This window comes from Hylobates moloch, unplaced genomic scaffold, assembly GCF_009828535.3.
Source record: "Hylobates moloch isolate HMO894 unplaced genomic scaffold, HMol_V3 SCAFFOLD_9, whole genome shotgun sequence".
Classification (NCBI taxonomy): Eukaryota; Metazoa; Chordata; class Mammalia; order Primates; family Hylobatidae; genus Hylobates; species Hylobates moloch.
In genome coordinates this window covers 120803843-120825931 of record NW_026652284.1, presented here as the reverse complement: position 1 = coordinate 120825931, position 22089 = coordinate 120803843, and the positions used below count along the sequence as shown (strand labels likewise).

The 22089-nt window shown below is 50.7% G+C and overlaps 1 protein-coding gene and 1 long non-coding RNA gene across 5 annotated transcripts in view; one reads left to right on the top strand and one right to left on the bottom strand.

Annotated features, from left to right (window-relative positions):
• CHRAC1 (chromatin accessibility complex subunit 1) overlaps window positions 1-1533 on the bottom strand; it is an 8822-nt gene extending 7289 nt beyond the window's left edge. For both annotated transcript variants that reach the window (XM_058444533.1, XM_032760502.2), the window contains exon 1: window positions 1315-1533. In XM_058444533.1, the coding sequence (XP_058300516.1) occupies window positions 1315-1461 (147 nt within the window). In that variant the 5' untranslated portion in view covers window positions 1462-1533. The remainder of the gene's footprint in view (window positions 1-1314) is intronic.
• A 176-nt stretch (window positions 1534-1709) lies between these two features.
• On the top strand, window positions 1710-21377 carry LOC131384238 (uncharacterized). 3 transcript variants are annotated; one of them, XR_009214898.1, is made up of 4 exons: window positions 1710-2343; window positions 17968-18118; window positions 20097-20196; window positions 21052-21377. It is a non-coding gene; the product is annotated as an uncharacterized LOC131384238 (long non-coding RNA). The 3 variants fall into 3 exon arrangements; XR_009214899.1 differs by lacking the exon at window positions 17968-18118; XR_009214897.1 differs by having other exon boundaries at window positions 17968-20196.
• Window positions 21378-22089: the final 712 nt, after the last annotated feature.

Here is a 22089-nt window from a genome sequence, read left to right as displayed (position 1 = left end):
CTCGGAGAGGCTGAGGCAGGAGAATGGCGTGAACCCGGGAGGCGGAGGTTGCAGTGAGCCGAGATCGCGCCACTGCACTCCAGACTGGGCGACAGAGCAAGACTCCGTCTCAAAAAATAAAAATAAAAATAAAAAATAAATAAATAAAATAAAATAAAATAACGGGTCAGAAGTGCCTGCATAAATCCTCATTCCTTAATACCAACAGAATGAAATTGTATAGGAAAATACAAATGTCCCCAGATGAAATGCTGAATATGCAATTATTTCCCTGGGCTCTAGGAAAACATGGCTCTGACATAAAGCGGGCAAGAAACCTGTCATTTCCCACTTCCCTTAGTTCTAGTCCAACGCTGTAGGGACATCATATACTTAACTACAAGTAGGGACTGGAAAATAGAATCCAAGACAAACTAAAGCATTTAACTGTGTAGCTGAAACATGGCCCAATGTCAGAACAGGAAAACATCTGGCCTAACACTATCAAGACGCAATTTTTTTTAAAAAAAAGACAAAATTATCTATTTTGCACCCAGGAGGATGCTAAGCAGGCTGTAAAACTAAGTTCCCTGGACTTCCTTAAATTCTGGTTGCGGGATGTGCTGCCTCTTAGACGACGGGCCAGGTGCGGCGGGCGGGAGGGCTCGAAAGCCTCGGACCGCTGGAGCTGGCACCGCACCCGCGGGAAAAGAGCCTCAAGTCGCGGGTGAAGCGCCCGGCTGCCCCTCCCACGGGACACTGGAGGAGTTAAGGCCCTCAAAGCACGAAGCAGGCCAGTGACAAAAAGGCAAGCTGGGAGTAGGGAGTCGCGGGTGAAAGAGCCCCCAAAGAACCCAAAAGAGAAGAGCGCCACTAGGAGCCGACGCCCACAGGTAGGGCCGGAAACTGGGCGCCGCACGCGAGGGAGGACGGGAGCGCACAGCTGGGAGGGACGAAAGGCGCGCAGAGGAACGCGGGAGCTTACGGGTTTGCCGAATGGAAGCGCGAGAGAAAGGGCGGGAGCGCAGTGGGGTGGGCGGGGCGAAGGTGCGCAGGGAAGGAAGGGGCGGGCGGAGCGAAGGAAGGCGACAAAGGGCGGGAGAGGCGCGCGGTAGGCGGGGCGAAGAAACTCGAGAACATGAGGTAGCGGCGCAGGGTGGGCGGGGCGGAGACGCGCGAGAAAGTGTGGGGGCGCGCGGGCACTGAAGCGCGCGTCGGCACGGGACGGGGACAGCGGGGCGCGCGCGGGCCCAAGGGGACTGGGCAGTGCCCAGAGCCCGGCGGGGCGCGGCGCGACGGGTAAGGGCGGCCCACACCCCCGCCCTGCCCCCTCACCGTGGCCTTGGCCGTGAGCACCAACGCCTCCTGGTTGATGCTGGACACCTCGGGGGAGCTCTTCATGATGACCCGGATGCGGGATAGAGGCAGCGAGATGAGCCGCTGCTCCCCGCACTTGTCTTTGCCCACGACCACGTCCGCCATCTTCCCGCCCCTCGCGCGGGCGCCCGCAGCCGGCGGGCCCGACCGCGAAGTGGCTGCCCTGCCCGGCCAGCCGGTGGGTGCGGGGAGCCGCGCCCGCTGCCCCGTGGGAGTTGTAGTGTGAGGAGGCGCGGCCGCGAGGCCGGGAGCGGCTTGTCCTAGAAACTACGAGCTCCGTGATGCCTCGCGCGCCCAATCTGCGCATGCGCCGGCGCCTGGACACCGCCCCTGAGTGCGAGGCCCGGGGCGGAGCCAGGAGCCGAGAGCCTAGTGCTAAGCAGGCCCGGGAGTCTCCGGGCTGCGGTCGCGGAATACGATTGATCCGCGGGTGACGGCTCTGTGAATGGGCAAGCAAAGCCCTCTGACTCCGGGCCTCCTCGCTAGATGCTGTGTGTTAAGCGCCTGCGCTGTACTAGGACCGGGCGTGCCGCCGTTGGCAAAAAGTGACGCTTTCCTGAAGCTCAAAGTCCAGGGGGGACGACCAAGCGGACAGCGGATGCGTCCTGCGCCGGTAGCCGGGCGACCGGTGGAAGAGCAGAGACCAGCGCGCGCGATGCGGCGAGGCCACGCTTGCTGCGCCGCGGGGTGATTGGGAGAAGCGCTTTCCTGCGGGGTGGAGGACGGGGAGCTGCCCTGAGGCGGTCCGGGAGTCTAGTGGGAACGGCCTCTTCGGGACTGCTCCGAGGGACGGTGTGCAGAGCCTGGCGTGCTCGCCGAGGTCTGACAGGCAGCCCGGGGCTATGTCCTGTTGGATTTCTTTTTCTAAGGAAAATGGGAAGTCGTGGTAGGGTTTGAGCAAAGGAGTCCCGGGCAGTTTTAAAAGGATCCCTGCAGCTGCCGGCTGGAGGGCGTGGGTGCGCGTAAGGCCGGAATCACGGAGACCAGGTAGGAGATGATTACGAGAACCCAGGAACGTGGCCCTCAGGAGGCCGGCAGTACCAAGGGGACAGCAGCTGGGAGGAGAGAGGCAGGAGATGGTCAGGGGCCAGACCAGGGAAGGCCGTGGAGACCGCAGAATTCACTCTGAATGAGTGGGGAGGCCCTTGGAAGAGTAAGGGGTCCAACTTAACTTTTTTTTTTTTTTTTTTTTTTTGAGACAGTCTCGCTCTGTCGCCGGGCTGGAGTGCAGTGGTGCGATCTCGGCTCACTGCAACCTCCGACTCCCTGGTTCAAGCAATTCTCCTGCCTCAGCCTCCTGAGTAGCTGGGATTATAGGCACGCGCCACCCAGCTAATTTTTTGTATTTTTAGTAGAGACGGGTTTTCACCATGTTGGCCAGGATGGTCTCGATCTCCTGACCTCGTGATCCGCCCGCCTCAGCCTCCCAAAGTGCTGGGATTACAGGCGTAAGCCACCGTGCCTGGCCACCAACTTAACTTTTACCAGAATCATGGGAAGTGGTAGGGTGTAGGGTCTGATGTCAAGAGGGAGCTGCTGTGGAATATCAGCACAGCTTACTGAGATATCAGAAAGGCCTTAGTAAAGAGCCATTTACTGAGATAGGGAGCGCATTTTGGCAGAGGTTTGAATTGGAGCGTGTTAAGTGTAGTGTCTTCTTCACCACTGTGACCTGAGGTCCTGGCGCAAATAATTGAGCACAGAAATACATGTCAGGCATTGCTAGGCACAAGGGTACAGCCAGTGAGCAGGGCTGCCATGGTCCCTGCCCTCTTAGAGCTGACCTTCAGATCTGAGGGAGACTGAAAAATAAATAAGAATACCTCCAGCCGGGCGCTGTGGCTCACGTCTGTAATCCCAGCACTTTGGGAGGCCGAGGTGGTTGGATCACCTGAGGTCAAGAGTTCGAGACCAGCCCAACCAATATAGTCAAACCCCATCTCTACTGAAAATACTAAAATTAGCTGGGCGTGGTGGTGGGCACCTGTAATCCCAGCTACTCGGGAGGCTGAGGCAGGAGAATCGCTGGAACCCAGGAGGCAGAGGTTGCAGTGATCCGGGATCGCACCACTGCACTCCAGCAGCCTGGGCGACAGAGGGAGACTCCATCTCAAAAAAAAAAAACAACAACAACAAAAAACACACCTTCAATGCTGAATGCTACGAAGGAAACAAAACCATGTGCGAGTGATAGGACAGCCCCTCTGGGAAGTGACATTTGTGCCCAGATCTGAAGAAAGAAAAGGAGCCACTCATACAGAAAGACTGAGACAAGATGAGCTTTCGGAACAACTCAGGCTCTAGGGAGAACACCTGACGAGGAAAGTGCCTGGGCAGTTTGAGGAACTGAAAAGCCAGTGTGTCTGGAGCTTAGTGAGGGAGGCAGAGAGCACGGGAGGTGTGGTTACCGAGGTAGGTGGGACCGGCTCCGGCCCTGGGTAAAAAGTTTGGCTTTCACTCCAGGAGTAATGGAAAATAATAAAGAATTTTGAACTCGAGGTGGTGCACGCCTGTAATCCCAGCACTTTGGGAGGCTGAAGTGGGCAGATCGCTTGAGCCCAGGAGTTTGAGATTAGCCCGGGCAGCATAGCAAGGCAGCATCTCTACAAAAATTTTTTGGCCGGGCGCGGTGGCTCACACCTATAATCCCAGCACTTTGGGAGGCCGAGGTGGGCAGATCACCTGAGGTCAGGAGTTCGAGACCAGCCTGACCAACATGGAGAAACCCCGTCTCTACTAAAAATACAAAAAATTAGCTGGACATGGTGGCACGCGACTGTAATCCCAGGTACTTAGGAGGCCGAGGCAGGAGAATCGCTTAAACCCGGGAGGCGGAGGTTGCAGTGAGCCAAGATCACGCCACTTGCACTCCAGCCTGGGCAACAAGAGAGAAACTCCATCTCAAAAACAAACAAAACAATTTATTTTTATTTACGTATTTATTTTGCTCTTGTTGCCCAGGCTGGAGTGCAATGCACAGTCTCGGCTCACTGCACCCTCTGGCTCCCAGGTTCAAGCAATGATCCTGCCTCAGCCTCCCGAGTAGCTGGGATTACAGGCATGTGCCACCACGCCAGGCTAATTTTATATTTTTAGTAGAGACAGGGTTTCGCCATGTTGGTCAGGCTGGTCTTGAAGTCCTGACTTCAGGTAATCCTCCCACCTCGGCCTTCCAAAGTGCTGGGATTACAGGTGTGAGCCATCGTGCCCAGAAAAAAAAATTTTTTTAATTAATAGGGCATCATGGCGTGCACCTGTGTTCCCAGCTACTCTAGAGGCTGAGGCAGGAGAATGACTTGAGCCCACCAGGTCAAGGCTGCAATGAGCGGTGATTGCGCCACTGCAGTCCAGCCTAAGCAACAGAGCAAGACCCTCTCTCAAAAAAAGAAGTTTTGGGGAGGCCAAAGTGGGCGGGTCATGAGGTCAGGATTTCGAGACCAGCCTGGCCAACGTAGTGAAACCCCGTCTCTACTAAAAACACAAAAATTAGCCAGGCATGGTGGCGCACACCTGTAGTCCCAGCTACTCAGGAGGCTGAGGCAGGAGAATCGCTTGAACCCGGAAGGCAGAGGTTGTAGTGAGCAGAGATTGCACCACTGCACTCCAGCCTAGGCAACAAAGCGAGATTCCATCTCAAAAAAAAAAAGTTTGGGGCCAGGCACAGTGGCTCACACCTGTAATCACAGCACTTTGAGAGGCTGAGGAAGATGGATTGCTGAGGTCAGGAGTTCCAGACCAGCCTGGCTAACATGGCAAAACCCCGTCTCTACTAAAAATACAAAAATTAGCTGGGCATGGTGGTAAGCACCTGTAATCCCAGCTGCACAGGAGGCTGAGGCAGGAGAATCACTTGAACTCAGAAGGTGGAGATTGCAGTGAGCCGAGATCACGCCACACGCCACTGCATTCCAGCCTGGGCAACAGAGCAAGACTCTCAAAAAAAAAAAAAAAAAAAGTTTTGAAGGGAGCAGATCCACTTTAAAAGCACACACTGGTTCTTGAGTGATGACCAAATGGCACTGTGCCTTATGCAGAGCCGACTCCTGGCAGTTTGCGCAGGCTGGAGGTGGAGCTGCAGACTCCCTCTCCCTCTCGGCCTTGCCTCTGTAAGTGGGAAAGCCCTTGACACTCACAAAAGACGGGCAGGGAACTGCTACACAAGAGCAGCTCCATGAGAGGGTCCTTTAGTCCACACATGAAGCAAGCCATAGTGATGACATATGTTGAAACTGTTAGATGTTTTGTTTCCCTAGCTGGCTATCATTGTTGTATGGCTTGTCTTTCTCTTGAGTATGTGTGAGAACAGGATGGGTTAACATTAGGGAAGAGCACAGAAGAGGAAGGAAGGGAGGGAGGGAAAGGAAAGAGAATAGGGATGAGAAGCTCAGCTTGTAGAATTGGCGGGTTATGTTTGCAGTCATTAATCATTTGAGAAGTAGAGAGAGAAGCCAAGCAGGAAATCTTCAGACTGGAAAAGAAGTGCTCACCATTTAAAAGAAAAAAAACAACAAAAAACAAATCCAGTGTGGTTGTTCACAGCTGTAATCTCAACACTTGGAGGCTGAGGCAGGAGAAATACGTGAAGCCAGGAGTTTGAGACCAGCCTGGGCAATATAACAAGACCCACATCTCTACAAAGAGAAAAAAAATGTAAAAAAAAGAAACAAGCTTTAAACCTAAGGTGGCAGAATTCAAGACTGTTATCCTTGAGAACTTCCTGGCTCTGGAAAAAGCTCAGTGAGTTAGTCTCATCCTGTCGTTAGCTCTGATTTTTAGGGGCTGACTTTGTCTTCACGACAGTCCCTTGCACCGTTCTCATAGGCATCCCAGGGTGGTGCAAGGCAGTTTTCTGCACTTCCCAGAATGCCTTGTCAGCTGGCTTCTGGGTAGGTTCTGCAAATTGGAGGTCCCTGTGAAAGATCACTGTGGGATGGGAGGAAGAAGCCTTGTTTATCTGCCTGCTGGCTGCAGGGTAGAGGACTGCAGTGGGGTTATAGGGATCACCACCTGCACATGTGGAGCTTTGAGCGGCTTCACTCTAAGTTTCTGCTCAACAGTGGCAGCCCTGGAGTCCTTCAGGGGTGAGTGTGGGCTCCTGGGCTCCGGGCCAGGGGCAGTCCCAGCTTCCTGATCTCTAGGTAGCATCTCCTCCCTTTTGCTCCATAGCACCTCACCCTTCTCAGTCACGTGCCTCCTTCTCAGTCATGTGCCTCCAGCTCTAACAATGTCCTTGAAAACAATTCTTGACCATGCGCGGTGGCTCACGCCTGTAATCCCAACACGCTGGGAGTCTGAGGCAGGCGGATCACTTGAGGTCAGGAGTTTGAGACCAGCCTGGCCAACGTGGTGAAACCCCGTCTCTATTAAAAATACAAAAATTAGCCAGGCCCAACGCGGTAGCTCACACCTGTAATCCCAGCACTTTGGGAGGCCAAGGCATGCAGATCACTTGAGGTTAGGAGTTCGAGACCAGCCTGGCCAACATGGTGAAATCCCATCTCTACTAAAAATAAAAAAATTAGCCAGGCATGGTGGCACACACCTGTAATCCCAGCTACTCGGGAGACTGAAGCAGGAGAATTGCTTTGAGCCCAGGAGGCAGAGGTTGCAGTGAGCTGAGATCGTGCCACTGCACTCCAGCCTGGCTGACAGAGTGAGACTCTCAAAAAAAAAAAAAAAAAAGTCCGGGCGCAGTGGCTCACACTTGTAATCCCAGCACTTTGGGAGGCGAGGCAGGTGGATCACCTGAGGTCAGGAGTTCAAGACCAGCCTGTCCTATATGGTGAAACCCCGTCTCTACTAAAAATACAAAAATTAGCCGGGTGTGGTGGTGCATGCCTGTAATCCCAGCTACTTGGGAGGCTGAGGCAGAAGAATCACTTGAAGCCAGAAGACAGAGGTTGCAATGAGCCAAGATCGTGCCACTGAATCCCAGCCTGGGCGACAGAGCGAGACTCCCTCTCAAAAACAAAAAAATCAGCCAGCTGTGGTGGTGCACGCACGTGTAGTCCCAGCTACTTGGGAGTCTGAGGCAGGAGAATTACTTGAACCCTGGAGGCAGAGGTTGCAGTGAGTTGAGATTGCCCCACTGCACTTCAGCCTGGGTGACAGAGTGAGACTCCATCTCCAAAAAAAGGACACTATGAACAAAGTAAAAGGGCAACCCATAGAAGAGGAGAAAATATTTGTAAATCATACCTCCAGTAAAGGATGATTAATATCCAGAATTATATAGAGAGAACTTCTAAAACTCAGCAACACAAACAATCTGATTTAAAAATCGGCAAAGGACTTGAATAGGTATTTCTCCAAAGAAGATATACAAACAGCCAATAAGTACATGAAAAGATGTTCAACATCACTGTCAGGGAAATGAAAACGAAAACCACAGTGAAATATAACCTCACACCTATTGGGATGAGCGCTATCAAAAAACCAGAAAAAGTCCAGTGTGGGTCATGGTAATGTGCCCCTGTAATCCCAGCCACTCCCTCCACTTGATTTGTGTTCCTTGAAGAAATTTGCATAATCCCTGTATCTGGTTGGCAGATAGCAGAGATGTAGCCTCAGTCTGTCCTTTAAAAATTTTGCTTTAGGTAGGGCACGGTGGCTCACACCTATAATCCCAGCATGTTGGGAGGCCAAGGTGGGCAGATCATGAGAGCAGGAATTTGAGATCGGCCTAGCCGATATGGTGAAACCCCGTCTCTACTAAAAATATAAAAATTAGCTGAGTGTGGTGGCACAAGCTTGTAATCCCAGCTATTTGGGAGGCTGAGGCAGGAGAATTGCTTGAATCTGGGAAGCAGAGGTTGAGATGAGCCGAGATCATGCCATTGCACTCCAGCCTGGGCAACAGAGCAATACTCCATCCAAAAAAAATTTTTTGCTTTAAGGTTAGTCGTGGTGGCTCACGCCTGTAATTCCAGCACTTTGGGAGGCCGAGGCAGGTGGATAATTTGAGGTCAGGAGTTCGAGACCAGACTGGCCATGATGGTGAAATCCCATCTCTACTAAAAATACAAAAAAATTAGCCAGGTATGGTGGCATACGCCTGTAATCCCAGCTACTTGGGAGGCTGAGGCAGGAGAATCACTTGAACCCGGGAGGTTTAGGTGGCAGTGAGCCGAGATTGCACCATTGCACTCCAGCCTGGGTGACAGAGCGAGACTCTGTCTCAAAAAAAAAAAAAGGCCGGGCGCAGTGGCTCACGCCTTTAATCCCAGCACTTTGGGAGCCGAGGCGGGTGGATCACCTGAGGTCAGGAGTTTGAGACCATCCTGGCCAACATGGTGAAACCCCGTCTCTACTAAAAACATAAAAAAATCAGCCGGGCATGGTAGTGGGCGCCTGTAATACCAGCTACTGAGGAGGCTGAGGCAGGAGAATTGCTTGAACCCAGGAGACAGAGGTTGCAGTGACCTGAGATTGTGCCACTGCACTCCAGCCTGGTCAACAAAGCAAGACTCTGTCTTAAACAAACAAACAAAAAGCCCAGTGTGGTGGTGTATATCTGTGGTCCTCGCTACTTTGACGGCTGAGGTGGGAGGATTGCTTAAGTACAACATGTAGAGGCTGCAGTGAGCTGTGATTGTGCCACTGCACCCCAGTGTGGGTGACAGAGCAAGACCCTGTCTCAAAATAATAAAATTAACATTCATTAACAATATAATAATGTTAATATATATCTTAATGCATAATATTAATCGTAACGTTTATATTATATTTTACCATGATAAAAACATTTTAAAATCATATATCAACTCTTGCCGTTCTCCTGTTGAAAACTCTCCAATGACTTCCCACTCCCTCATCCTGTGGGATGGGTCCACCATGCTGGACCACAAGGCTCTGCACAGTGTGGCTCCTACCAGCCTCTCCCCTTGGCCCAGATTGCTTCCTCCTACCCCTTTCTCTAGCTGCCAGGCCCCCCAACCCCCGCATGGAGCCCTTCAGCAGCTCTGTGAGCTCCCTGCCTGTTGGCAGCCGTCACAGCAACGGGCTCTGGTGTGCCCCTTGTTATCCCTGTATTCAGGCCATTATCTGTAATGACAGCCTGGCATAATTTTATTTTCACAATTTGTATAATTATATTCTATTGAGCTAAATGATCATTATAATCATTATTAAATATTTATTAAGCACTTCTAGCTGTGCAAACATAATAAGATGTGGCCTCAGCTCTTAAAATCTTCCTTCCTAATTCCAACCCAAATTCATTTCAACTTAACCAATCTTCCTTCTTGGAGAAGGAGGGAACTTGCACGTTTTGTCTGGAGTTTTGCATGCCCGCGCTTACAGGAGCTTCTTAACAATGCTGTGGAGCAGACGCTCTTGACTTCAGCTTACAGATAAGGAAACAGGCTGAGGACGCTAGTATTAATAAGTAGCAGAGGTAAGATTTGCCTGTGGGTCTTTTTTACACAAACCCTCTCCCACTCCTTTCATGCACTATGTTAGCCAAGTTTACTAGAATAGGCAACTTCCTTTTTAAAAAATCCTGTTTACACTTTAGGTGCCAAACACTGTGCTAATCCAGTGGGAGAAACATATGCTCAAAAAGATCACTCTGAGACCAGGCGTGGTGGCTCATGCCTGTAATCCCAAGCCTTTGGGAGGATGAGGTCTGAGGACTGCTTCAGCCAGGAGGTTGAGATGAGCCTGGGCAACACAGTGAGGCCCCTTCTGTACAAAAAATTTTAAAACTAGCCAGGCCTGGTGGCATGTGACTACAGGCTGCAGTAAGCTGTGATCGTGCCACTGCCCTCCAGCCTGGGTGACAGAATGAGACCCTGTCTCTAAAAACAAAACAAAACTCAAGTGGTATCCTAAGTCAGGGTCCAAGCAGTAATGGAAATGGGTGAAACTGACAGGCGAGTGATAGAGAATGGAGGGGTCTGTAGCCAACCTGACGGCTCCGGCTTATCTAAGAGGGCAGCCAATTTTGCCATGAGGCAATGTGGGATCAGTGAGTGCTGTTCCAGTCTTCAATTTGGATTTATAAGTAAAATCTCCAATATTTTATATGTTGGCAACTTGGGCATTCCTTGTCTTAAACCTCACTGTCCCCCGCACCCCAATTCATTTCAGTAGGGATCAGATATCCAACATCCTTATAAAATCAAAGGATACAGACTCCATATCCAAAAAAAAAGGATACAAATCTTAATTGGCATAAACCAGTCCTAGTAATATCATGCCCTTTGGCCAGTCATTGGTCACAGGGTGAGCTAGTGACCCAACTCTGACAAATGAAATGTAAGAGGAAGACTGCTAAAAAGATATTTTTGGCCAGGCGTGGGGGCTCACACTGTAATCCCAGCACTTTGGGAGGCCGAGGCGGGCAGATCACTTGAGGTCAGGAGTTTGAGACCAGCCTGGCCAACATGGTGAAACCCCATCTCTACTAAAAATACAAAAATTAGCCAGGCGTGTTGGTGGGTACCTGTAATCTCAGCTACTCGGGAGGCTGAGGCATGAGAATCACTTGAACCCAGGAGGCACAGGTTGCAGTGAGCTGAGATCATGCCACGGCACTCCAGCCTGGGTGATACAGTGAGACTCAGTCTCCAAAAAAAAAAAAAAGAGTATCTTTTCTTCAGTAAAAAGGCAAAGCTGTTTGGGTGCAGTGGCTCACACCTGTAAGGAGAATTGCTTGAACCCGGGAGGTAGAGGTTGCAGTGAGCTGAGATCGTACCACTGCACTCCAGCCTGGGCAACAGAGCAAGACACCGTCTCAAAAAAAAACAAAAAAAAAGACAAAGCCTTGAGGCCTGAGGAAGAAATGTGGAAACTGCCCTTTCCCTTTGTTCTTGTCTAGTGCAGTCACAAAGTGTGGAGCAGTAGCAGCCATTTTTCGACCATGAGGCAGTAAGCACGAAGCCTAAAACCAGCATGCCAAGAATGACAAAGCAGAAAGACTGAAATATCTAAGGCCCTTGCAGACACCCTTACTGTATCAGTTCCAGACTTGGCTCCCACAGCTCCAGATGTGGCCATGGCCACTTTACACATAAGCTTGATGGAATAAGCACTAACACAGCACCTTAGAGCTGCTGGAAAAGAGACCAATGGACATGTATGAATGGGGGGTCCTGCCACTTGTCAAGTAAAGGCCTCCTGTGTAGAAGGTGTCCTTTGATAAGCATTCACATGGAATACAAATCTCCACTCATCTCTCCCCAATCCGAAAGGTTCATCCACACCCCCTCCCCAGACCTTGTCTTTCTCCAAACGTGTTCTTTGCAAGTTCCTGAACCTTCAAAGTGTTAGCGACTGTCCCTGAACTGGAGCAGACCCAACCCTTCTGGCTTTCTTTTTTTTTTTTTTTTTGAGATGGAGTTTTGTTCTTGTTGCTCAGGCTGGAGTGCAATGGTGCGATCTCGGCTCACCACAACCTCCGCCTCCCAAGTTCAAGCAATTCTTGTGCCTCAGCCTCCTGAATAGCTGGGATTACAGGCGTGCGCCACCACGCCTGGCTAATTTTGTATTTTTAGTAGAGATGGGGTTTCTCCATGTTGGTCAGGCTGGCCTCAAACTCCTGACCTCAGGTGATCCACCCGCCTCGGCCTCCCAAAGTGCTGGGATTACAGGTGTGAGCCACCGCACCCAGCCCACTTTCCTGTTGATTCTGTCTCTCTGGAAGAACCCTCACTAATAAACCTTACTTGAGCTTCAAAATAATAGTGCTCAAAAGACACCCTCATTTGGGGTGCCAGAGTCTGGCATTTGTTCTCTACCAGTGCCTGGTAGCAAATCTGAAGCTGTGTAATGCTTAAATGGAGAATAGTCATTTTCAGAGGAGGGTATATCTTTGCTCTAAACCACTTGGAGTCTGTGCTGTGACTTTTTTTTTTTTTTTTTTTTTTTTGAGACAGAGTCTTGCTCTTGTTGCCCAGGCTGGAGTGCAATGGCGTGATCTCGGCTCACTGCAACCTCTGCCTCTTGGGTTCAAGCGGTTCTCCTGCCTCAGCCTCCTGAGTAGCTGGGATTATAGGCACCCACCACCACGTGCAGCTAATTTTTTGTATTTTTTAGTAAAGACTTTAAAGACATTTAAATTTCACCATGTTGGCCAGGCTGGTCTTGAACTCCTGACCTCAGGTGATCCACCCCACCTTGGTCTCCCACAGTGCTGGGATTACAGGAGTGAGCCACCGCACCCAGCCTGTGCTGTGACTCTTATACTGGTCCCTGCCAGAACTTACAGGAGCATGACCTGTCACAGACACCCTGAGCGCCACCGGATCTGCAGGGTTATCTGTCAAATGGGTCAGAGCAGCATACTCAAATGTGGTCGCTATTATCTCTAAAAGTCAAGGAAAGCCAGCAGTGCAGGACACTGAAATCCAGACGTCATTCCACTAGCTAAGCTAAGCTAAGCAAACAGTTGGAGCTATCCCAGCTGTCGAAGCTAACACGCTGGATTGAGACTCTTTTGCAAGTCAGCTCTGTTGGTAACTAGAGGCTCTGGATTGACCCATTAGAATCCACTCCCATATATTCCCCAGGTTTCTGCTGGTAAAAATTGATTGATATCCCACAATTCCTTCAGCGTGTGAACTTCTCCCAAATCAGGTGTTTTGTTTTGTTTTGTTTTGTTTTGTTTGGAGACAGTCTCACTCAGTAGCCCAGGCTGGAGTACAGTGACATGATCTCAGCTCACTGCAACTTCCGCCTCCCAGGTTCAAGTGATTCTTATGCCTCAGCCTCCTGAGTAGCTGGGATTACAGGCATGTGCCACCACGCCCAGCTGATTTTTATATTTTTAGTAGAGACGGTGTTTTGCCATGTTGGCCAGGCTGGTCTTGACATCCTGGCCTCAAAAGATCCACCCACCTCGGCGTCCCAAAGTTCTGGGATTACAGGCGTGAGCCACCACGCGTGGCGTATAGTAAGTTTTGAAATCAGGAAGTGTGATTCCTCCAGCTTTGTTCTTTTTCATGATAGTTTTGGCTATTTGGGGTCCCTTGAATTTTAGGATGGATTTTTCTAATTCTGTAGAAAACACTGTTGGCTGATATATTATTTTAACTTAGGGTGTAGTAAGCATAGAAGCAGGAGACCACGTAGGAGGCAGTTCAGGGAGAAATTGACAGTGCTTCTGAATGGAGAGGTGGCATTGGATGCAGAGAAACCTGGACAATTTGGGAAGTGTTTGGATGGTGAAATCAATAGGATTTAGTGATGGATTGGATGGGTTAGGAGTGAAAAAAAGAATCAAGAATGACTCCTCATGCCGGGCGTGGTGACTCACGCCTGTAATCTCAGCACTGTGGGAGGCTGAGGCAGGTGGATCATCAGAGGCCAAGAGTTCGAGACCAGCCTGGCCAACATGATGAAACCCCTTCTCTACGAATATATATATATACACACACACACACACACACACACACACACACACACACACACACACACAAATTAGATGGGTGTGGTGGTACACGCCTGTAATTCCAGCTACTGGGGAGGCTGAGGCAGGAGAATCGCTTGAACCCAGGAGGTAGAGGTTACAGTGAACTGAGATTGCGCCATTACACTTTAGCCTGGGTGACAAGAGCAAAACTCCATCTCAAAAACAAAAAAAGAATGATGCCTTAGTTTGGGGTTAGAGCAAATGGTGCTGCCTATTTCTGGGATAGGGAAGACGAGAAGGAATAGAGTTGGGGACAGAGGTATCAAGAGTTATATGACGGCACAGAAGTCCAAGATGGCTATAAGACAGTCAGGTGGGAAGGTCAGTGGAGGCTCAGGGGGGACATGCAGGCTGGGATAAAAATGTGAGCATCCCCAGATAGGTGGCCTGTAGGGCCATGAGACTGGTAGGGTGACCGAGCGAGGAGAGTAGCCAGAGAAGGGGAGGTCCAAGGACCCAGACCCACCTGGTTATTTCACATTTGGGGCCAGACTTGCTTTGTTTACCATTGATCTGAGCATGAAAATCAAGTGAAAATCAAAAGGAAGCCAGGAGCCACTCCTTCTCCGTGACTGTGGATCCTGGGCGGATGTTTGGTTGCTGCAGTGAGACCCCTGACTTTGTGTGGGCAGTGGGACCAACTGGGCATGTGCAGTGATCAGTTGCTAAATATTGGCACTCTCATTAGCCTTGGGATCTGGAAACCCCCATCCACCAGACACAGCCCACTTCCAGCTCACCCGCTCTCCATGCTAGGACTCTGAACACCCCCCCGCTCTCCAAGCTAGGACTCTGAACACCCTTTCTTCATGCCTCTCCTCCTTCCTAAGTGCCTGCTCCAGCAGGCCTCAGGCCACTTCTTTTTTGTGTGTCACCACACCCAGTGGTGTATTTAAAATAACAAAAGCTGGAGGAACACGGTGGCACATACCTATAATCCCAACAATTTGGGAGTCTGAGGCAGGAGGATTACTTAAGCCCAGAAGTTCAAGACCAGCCTGGGAAACATGGTGAGACCTCAACTCTAAAAAGTTTTTAAAATTAGCCAGATGTGGTGCTGGACACCTATAGTCCCAACTACTTGGGAGGCTAAGGTGGGAGGATCACTTGAGCCAGGAGTTTGAGGCTGCAGTGAGCTGTAATTGCACCCCTGAACTCTAGCCTGGGTGACAGAGCAAGACCCTGTCTCTAAAAAACAAACAAACAAAACAAAACAAAAAGGCTGGTCGCAGTGGCTCACACCTGTAATCTCAGCACTTTGGGAGGCTGAGGCAGGTGGATCACCTGAGGTCAGGAGTTCAAGACCAGCCTGACCAACATGGTGAAACCCTGTCTCTTAAAAATACAAAAATTAAGGCTGGGCGCGGTGGCTCACGCCTGTAATCCCAGCACTTTGGGAGGCTGAGGCAAGTGGATCACGAGGTCAGGAGATCGAGACCATCCTGGCTAACAGGGTGAAACCCCGTCTCTCCTAAAAATAAAAAAAAATTAGCCAGGCGTGGTGGTGGGCACCTGTAGTCCCAGCTACTCGGGAGGCTGAGGCAGGAGAATGGCGTGAACCTGGGAGGCGGAGCTTGCAGTGAGCCGAGATCGTGCCACTGCATTCCAGCTTGGGCGACAGAGCGAGACTCTGTCTCAAAAAAAAAAAAAATACAAAAATTAGCCAGGCATGGTGGCAGGTGCCTGTAATCCCAGCTATTCGGGAGGCTGAGACAGGAGAATCACTTGAACCTGGGAGGCGGAGGTTGCAGTGAGCCGAGATGGCACCATTGCACTCCAGCCTGGGCAACAAGAGTGAGACTCCGTCTCAAAAAAAAAATAGAGTGGGCACCCACAGTGGCCAGTACTGGGCCAGGAGTCAGGATGTATGCTCTACAAGACTTCTGATGCAGTGGTACCCCATATTAGAGAGTGAGGTGTGGCCCTAACTGCTGCCCTCACACACTGCTGGTGGCAATGCTATATGTTCCAAACACTTTGGAAAATAGGTTACAGTTCTTAAAAAGCTAAACATCCTCTTACCATGGGAGCCAGCACTTTTACTTCTGTTATTTACCCAAAGAAACAAACAGGTATGTCCAAACAGGATTGTCCCCAAATGTTCATTTCAGCTTTATTCATAATAACTATGAGTGGAAACAGCTCAAACATCCGTGAGGAGAGAGACTGTTCACAAACCATGGCACATCCCTGCGTGGAACACCAACAGCGGGAGAAGCAACGGGCACACACAGTCGCCCAGATGACTCAGAAGCACTGTGCCAAGGGAAGCCAGACAGAAGAGCACTCCCTGCAGGACCGTGTTACATGAAATTCTAGATCAGGCTGAGCACATTCACAGTGACAGGAAACAGATCCTTGGTTGCCTGCCAGGGTGGGGATGGGGGCTGACTGCCAAGGGGCATGGTGGAAATGTCTGTATTTTGATTGTGAAGGTGGTTATAAGGGTGTATACGCTTGTCAAAACTAATTACATTGTACACTTAAAAGGGATGCCTTTTACTCTATGAAATTATGTCATGATGAAGTTGATTTAAAAGAAAAGGCCCTGTTGGCCGGGCGCGGTGGCTCATGCCTGTAATCCCAGCACTTTGGGAGGCCGACGCTGGCGGATCATGAGGTCAGGAGATCGAGACCATCCTGGTTAACACGGTGAAACCCCGTCTCTACTAAAAATACAAAAAATTAGCCGGGTGTTGTGGCGGGCCTCTATAGTCCCAGCTACTCGAGAGGCTGAGGCAGGAGAATTGCCTGAACCTGGGAGGCAGAGGTTGCAGTGAGACAAGGTTGCATCACTGCACTCCAGCCTGGGCGACAGAGCAAGACTCCATCTCAAAAAAAAAAAAAAAGAAAAAGAAAAAAAAGAAAAAAGAAGAGGCCCTGTCATTGCTCTCATGGAGCCAGGGGTGGGGGACAGGGGTGAGGGGTGTAATTCAAGTTATGACAGAAATGCACATGGAGTCACAACCTGTGATGAAGCCGCAGGGACTCTGAAGACACCACAGCATGAGGTGGCGGCGTTTGGTTGGCAATGGGGCAGGGGGCTCGGGCCAGAGGGAGAGCCCCAGGGTGGGAGAATGGCTTGTGCAGATGCTGTGCATAAAAAACAAGGACTTGGCCGGGCACGGTGGCTCACGCTTGTCATCCCAGCACTTTGGGAGGCCAAGGTGGGGGGATCACCTGAGATTGGGAGTTTGAGACCAGCCTGACCAACATGGAGAAAACCCATCTCTACTAAAAATACAAAATCAGCCGGGTGTGGTGGTGCATGCCTGTAATCCCAGCTACTGGGGAGGCTGAGGGCAGGAGAATCGCTTGAACCGGGAAGCAGAGGTTGCAGTGAGCCAAGATCGTGCCATTGCACTCCAACCTGGGCAACAAGGGCAAAACTCTGTCTCAAAGAAAAAAAAAAAAAAAGAAAGAAAAGGAAAAATTAGCCAGGCGTAGCGGCATGTGTCTGCAGTTCCAGCTACTTGGGAGGCTGAGGCAGGAGGATTGCTTGAGCCCAGGAGTTCCAGGCTGCAGTGAGCTATGATCGCTTCACTGCACTCCAGCTTGGGTGACAAAGTGAAACCCCATCTCTAAAACAACAACAACAAAACAACAAAAATAAGGACCCGATGCAGGAGCCCCAAGAAGCCAGCCTGCTGAGGGGAGGGGTGGGAAAGGCAGGGAGGGGAGTTTCATGACAGAGATGGGGTCCGACCCAGGATAGATCGTTATGCTCGTAGCTAGCATCATGATCATCACTACAGTCTTCTTCTTATCACCAAAGCAACACCTCTCCAGTACAGAAAAAGAAAAGCAGATAGGCAAAAAGAAGGAAAAGAGTCTGGGCACAGTGGCTTACGCCTGTAATCCCAGCACTTTGGGAGGCTGAGGGAGGCGGATCACTTAAAGTCAGGAGTTCGAGACCAGCCTGGGCATCATGGCAAAACCACCTCTCTACTAAAATTACAAAAATTAGCTGGAGTTGGTGTCACACACCTGTAATCCCAGCTACTCAGGAGGCTGACGCAGGAGAATCACTTGAACCTGGGAGGCGGAGGTTGCAGTGAGCCGAGATCGCAACCCTGTACTCCAGCCTGACCAACAGAGCAAGACTCCGTCTCAAAAAATAAAAAAGAAAAAGAAAGAAAAACTTCATGCTTCCACCCACAATCCTGCCTCACTCAGATTTCTGGTGTGTGCCCTTCCAGACCTTTCCTATTGATTTAGGCCTTGAAGGACAAGGAGGAGCTCACCAGAGAGGGAAGGTGCTTGGGCCTGAGGAGCAGCCTGGAGGAAGGTGAGCAGCGGAGTGAGCTCCATGCAGAGGATCCTGCTAGGAATCCCGCTCCTCCGTGCCGTGTGAGTTCCCCAGGACCAGGGAGAAAAGGCCAGGCCACAATCCCAGCTGCAGTTTGGGGTGCAGAGTGACTGGGAGGAGGGAGAGGGGGAGGGGTTCCAGGATTGGGGCTTTGATGTAGGAAGGTGCCACTGTCCCCCTGGAGTCAAGCCCCTTGGGCTTACTTGCTCTTGACTTGCAAACCACAAAACAATTTTTTTTTTTTTGAGATGGAGTCTCCCTCTATTGCCCAGGCTGGAGTGCAGTGGTGCGATCTCGACTCACTGCACCCTCCACCTCTTGGGTTCAAGCGATCATCCTACCTCAGCCTCCCAAGTAGCTGGGACTACAGGCACGCACCACCACGCCTGGCTAGTTTTTGTACTTTTTAGTAGAGTTGGGGTTTCACCATACTGGCCAGGCTGGTCTCAAACTCCTGACCTCGTGATCCACCTGCCTCAGCCTCCCAAAGTGCTGGGATTACAGGGATGAGCCACTGCACCCGGCATCAAACCACAAAACTCTTAATCCTATCCAGCATTGAGTAGGCTTAGACATCTTTCGGGAAGCAGCCCTCACCTGGGCACTCGTGTCTTCCACATGGCCAGATTCCTCTCCAGGCAGTGCCTGCTAAATGTCTCCTGGTGTCTCCGACACCCCTATTGTCCTTCCCTCTGCTGGTCACCATCACAGTAAAAACCTTCTGTGTTTCTAATCAGTGCCTTGGCGCTTTCTTGGCCAGCTGGAAACCAAGAGCGGCAGCAACCTGGCGGGGCCTGGAGGCAAGAGCCTGGTTTGGGCCCCACTCTGCCACTGACCTGCCAAGAGACCTGGGGGACAGCTGCCTCTTGGCACCCCGGGTTGTCCTCCACTGTGGTACTGTCAAGGAGAACTAAAGGCTGTAGCATGCTTTCACTTGGCAAAGACACTTCACGCACTGATCAACCTCCCACCCCAGCACTGGGGGACTGAACTCAGCCCAGCTGGGGGGCATGTGCAAACCCCTCCCCCTCAGACCCAGTAACCCACTCAGGTGTGGATACCTTTCAACACAGGCCCCTCATCCAGCCCTGCCTTCCAACAGGCCGCCCCCACCCAACCCCCTCCCCACTACCCGAAGGCTTTTTGTTGTGGCTGCTGATTTGGCTGCTCAGTTTCTTTCTTTCCATCTGGGGTTTTGGAAGAACAGGTTATCCAGTGGTGCTTGTTAGAGCACAATAAGGCAGATTTGTTTGGGCCCCTTGTGATTGGTGCGGGGACTATTGCAACCACGACTTGCAGTTGGGGAGAGAGTGGGCTCAACTCCGAATACAGCACGGGCAAGTGAGAATTTACATACAGCCAAGGAGCAGGGTGGGGAACAGCAGATGCAAAATTACTAACAGAAAGCATTGGGAGTAAGGGAATGCGGGCTAAACCAGCCTAGCAGGATGCTTGCTGAAGACAGGCCAGGGTGCTCAGACACCACCTGGGGGGCAGAGGGAATGAGTAACCTAATTGGATACGAGGGTGGAGTAAACTGACTTAGAAGAGTTCTTTGCTGAAACTCAGCCAGGCGCAGTGGCTCATGCCTGTAATTCCAACACTTTGGGAGGCTGAGGCATAGTGGATCACTTGAGGTCAGGAGTTCGAGACCAGCCTTGGCCAACATGGTGAAACCCCATTGCTACTAAAAATACAAAAATGAGCCAGGCATGGTAGCAGGCACCTGAAATCCCAGCTAGTTGGGGTGGCTGAGGCAGGAGAATCCCTTGAATCGGGGAGGCGGAGGTTGCAGTGAGCTGAGATCACGCCACTGCACTCCAGCCTGGGCGACAGAGTGAGACCATCTCAAAAAAAGAGGAGTTCTTTGCTAAAATTGGATTTTACAAGGAAGTGCCCAGATGGGCCTTGGAGAAGTTTCTGAAGTTGACTAAAGATGGGCCAAAGAATCTTTGTCCATTTTCCTGGTCTGGTGGCATTAGGCAGTTGCTTTAGCTCTCTGGGCTCCTCTTTCCCCAGCCGTAAAAGAAGAACAGAACCTACATGCAGGGCAGAGTGAGAACGGAGCCAGCCAGCGTGAAAAGGGACTCTCCAGAGCTTGGCGCAGAGCTCACAGCAGGTGAATATCTGTCCATCCATCCATTCATTAATTTTGCCCATGTGTGAACAGCTGCGTGTCTGAAGTTTGCCAGGAAAGTCACTTTAAACCAGCGTAATTACTAACAAATTTCCCTTTCACTCTCAGAAATGTTCTGGCTTCAATGACAAATAGTATTGTTACCCTATTGCCAATGAATTACCTCAATCCTTTCTCACTTTCTTTTTTTTTTTTTCAGACAGAGTGTCGCTCTGTTAGCCATGCTGCACAGGTGCGATCTCGGCTCACTGTAACCTCCACCTCCTGGGTTCTCATGCTTCAGCCTCTCAAGTAGCTGGGATTACAGGCGTGTGCGACCATGCCCGGCTAATTTTTGTATTTTTTTGTTTGTTTGTTTGTTTGTTTTTTTTGAGACAGAGTCTCGCTCTGTCACCCAGGCTGGAGTTCAGTGGCGCAATCTCGGCTCACTGCAAGCTCCGCCTCCCGGGTTCACGCCATTCTCCTGCCTCAGCCTCTCCGAGTAGCTGGGACTACAGGCGCCCGCCACCACGCCCGGCTAATTTTTTATATTTTTTAGTAGGGACGGGGTTTCACCGTGGTCTCGATCTCTTGACCTCGTGATTCGCCCGCCTCGGCCTCCCAAAGTGCTGGGATTACAAGCGTGAGCCACCGCGCCCGGCCTAATTTTTGTATTTTTAGTAGATACAGGGTTTCACCAAGTTGGCCAGGCTGTTCTCAAACTCCTGACCTCAAGTGATCCGCCTGCCTTGACCTCCCAAAGTGCTGGGATTACAGGCATGAGCCACAGTGCCCGGCCCCCTTTCTCACTTTGGAAGGAACTATTTATGTAAGTGCTTGTTTTATGTCACTTTGCAGATTGGCAACCTGAAGGCGGGAGTGAGTCAGCGTCCCTCAGTAGCAGGAAGTGAGTGGGAGCGGGGAAGGAGCCATGCAGATTCCAGACGCACCTCAGGTCCTGGTTGGTGTGCTTAGAATTCATCCCAATTATGTTTACATGTCATTCATTCATTCACTCATTTTTATTTTTATTTTATTTCAATTTTTTCCTCTGTTTTCATACACCATTTCTGGCACCATATTTTTATTTTTAATTGAGACAGCGTCTTGCTCTATTGCTCAGGCTGGAGGGCAGTGGTGCAATCTCAACTCACTGCAGCCTTGACCTCCTGGGCTCAAGCAATCTTCCCACCTCAGCCTTCTGAATAGCTGGGACTACTGGTGCATGCCACCATGCCCAACTAATTTTTTTGTTTTTTTAAAGATAGGGTCTCACGGCCAGGTGCAGTGGCTCATGCCTGTAATCCCAGCACTTTGGGAGGCCGATGCTGGCGGATCACAAAGTCAGATCGAGATCATCCTGGCTAACACGGTGAAACCCTGTCTCTACTAAAAATACAAAAAAATTAGCTGGGCGTGGTGGCAGGCACCTGTAGTCCCAGCTACTTGGGAGGCTGAGGCAGGAGAATGGCATGAACCCGGGAGGCGGAGCTTGCAGTGAGCCGAGAGTGCACCACTGTACTCCAACCTGGGCGACAGAGCAAGACTCTGTCTCAAAAAAAAAAAAAAAAGATAGGGTCTCATTATGTTGCCCAGGCTGGTCTCGAACTTGTGGGTTCAAGTGATCCGCCCCGCCTTGGCCTCCCAAAGTGCTGGGACTACAGATGTAAGCCATGGCACCCAGCCTTAAGTTTACATTTCTTAAATGACAAGATGTTTAGCCCTTTAGTGGATCCTTCCTTTTTTTTTTTTTTTTTTCAAGAAGTCTTTTGAGCATTATTATTTTGAAGGTCAAGTAAGGTTTATTAGTGAAGGTTCTTCCAGAGAGACAGAATCGACAGGGAATTGGGCTGGGGGCGGTGGCTCACGCCTGTAATCCCAGCACTTTGGGAGGCC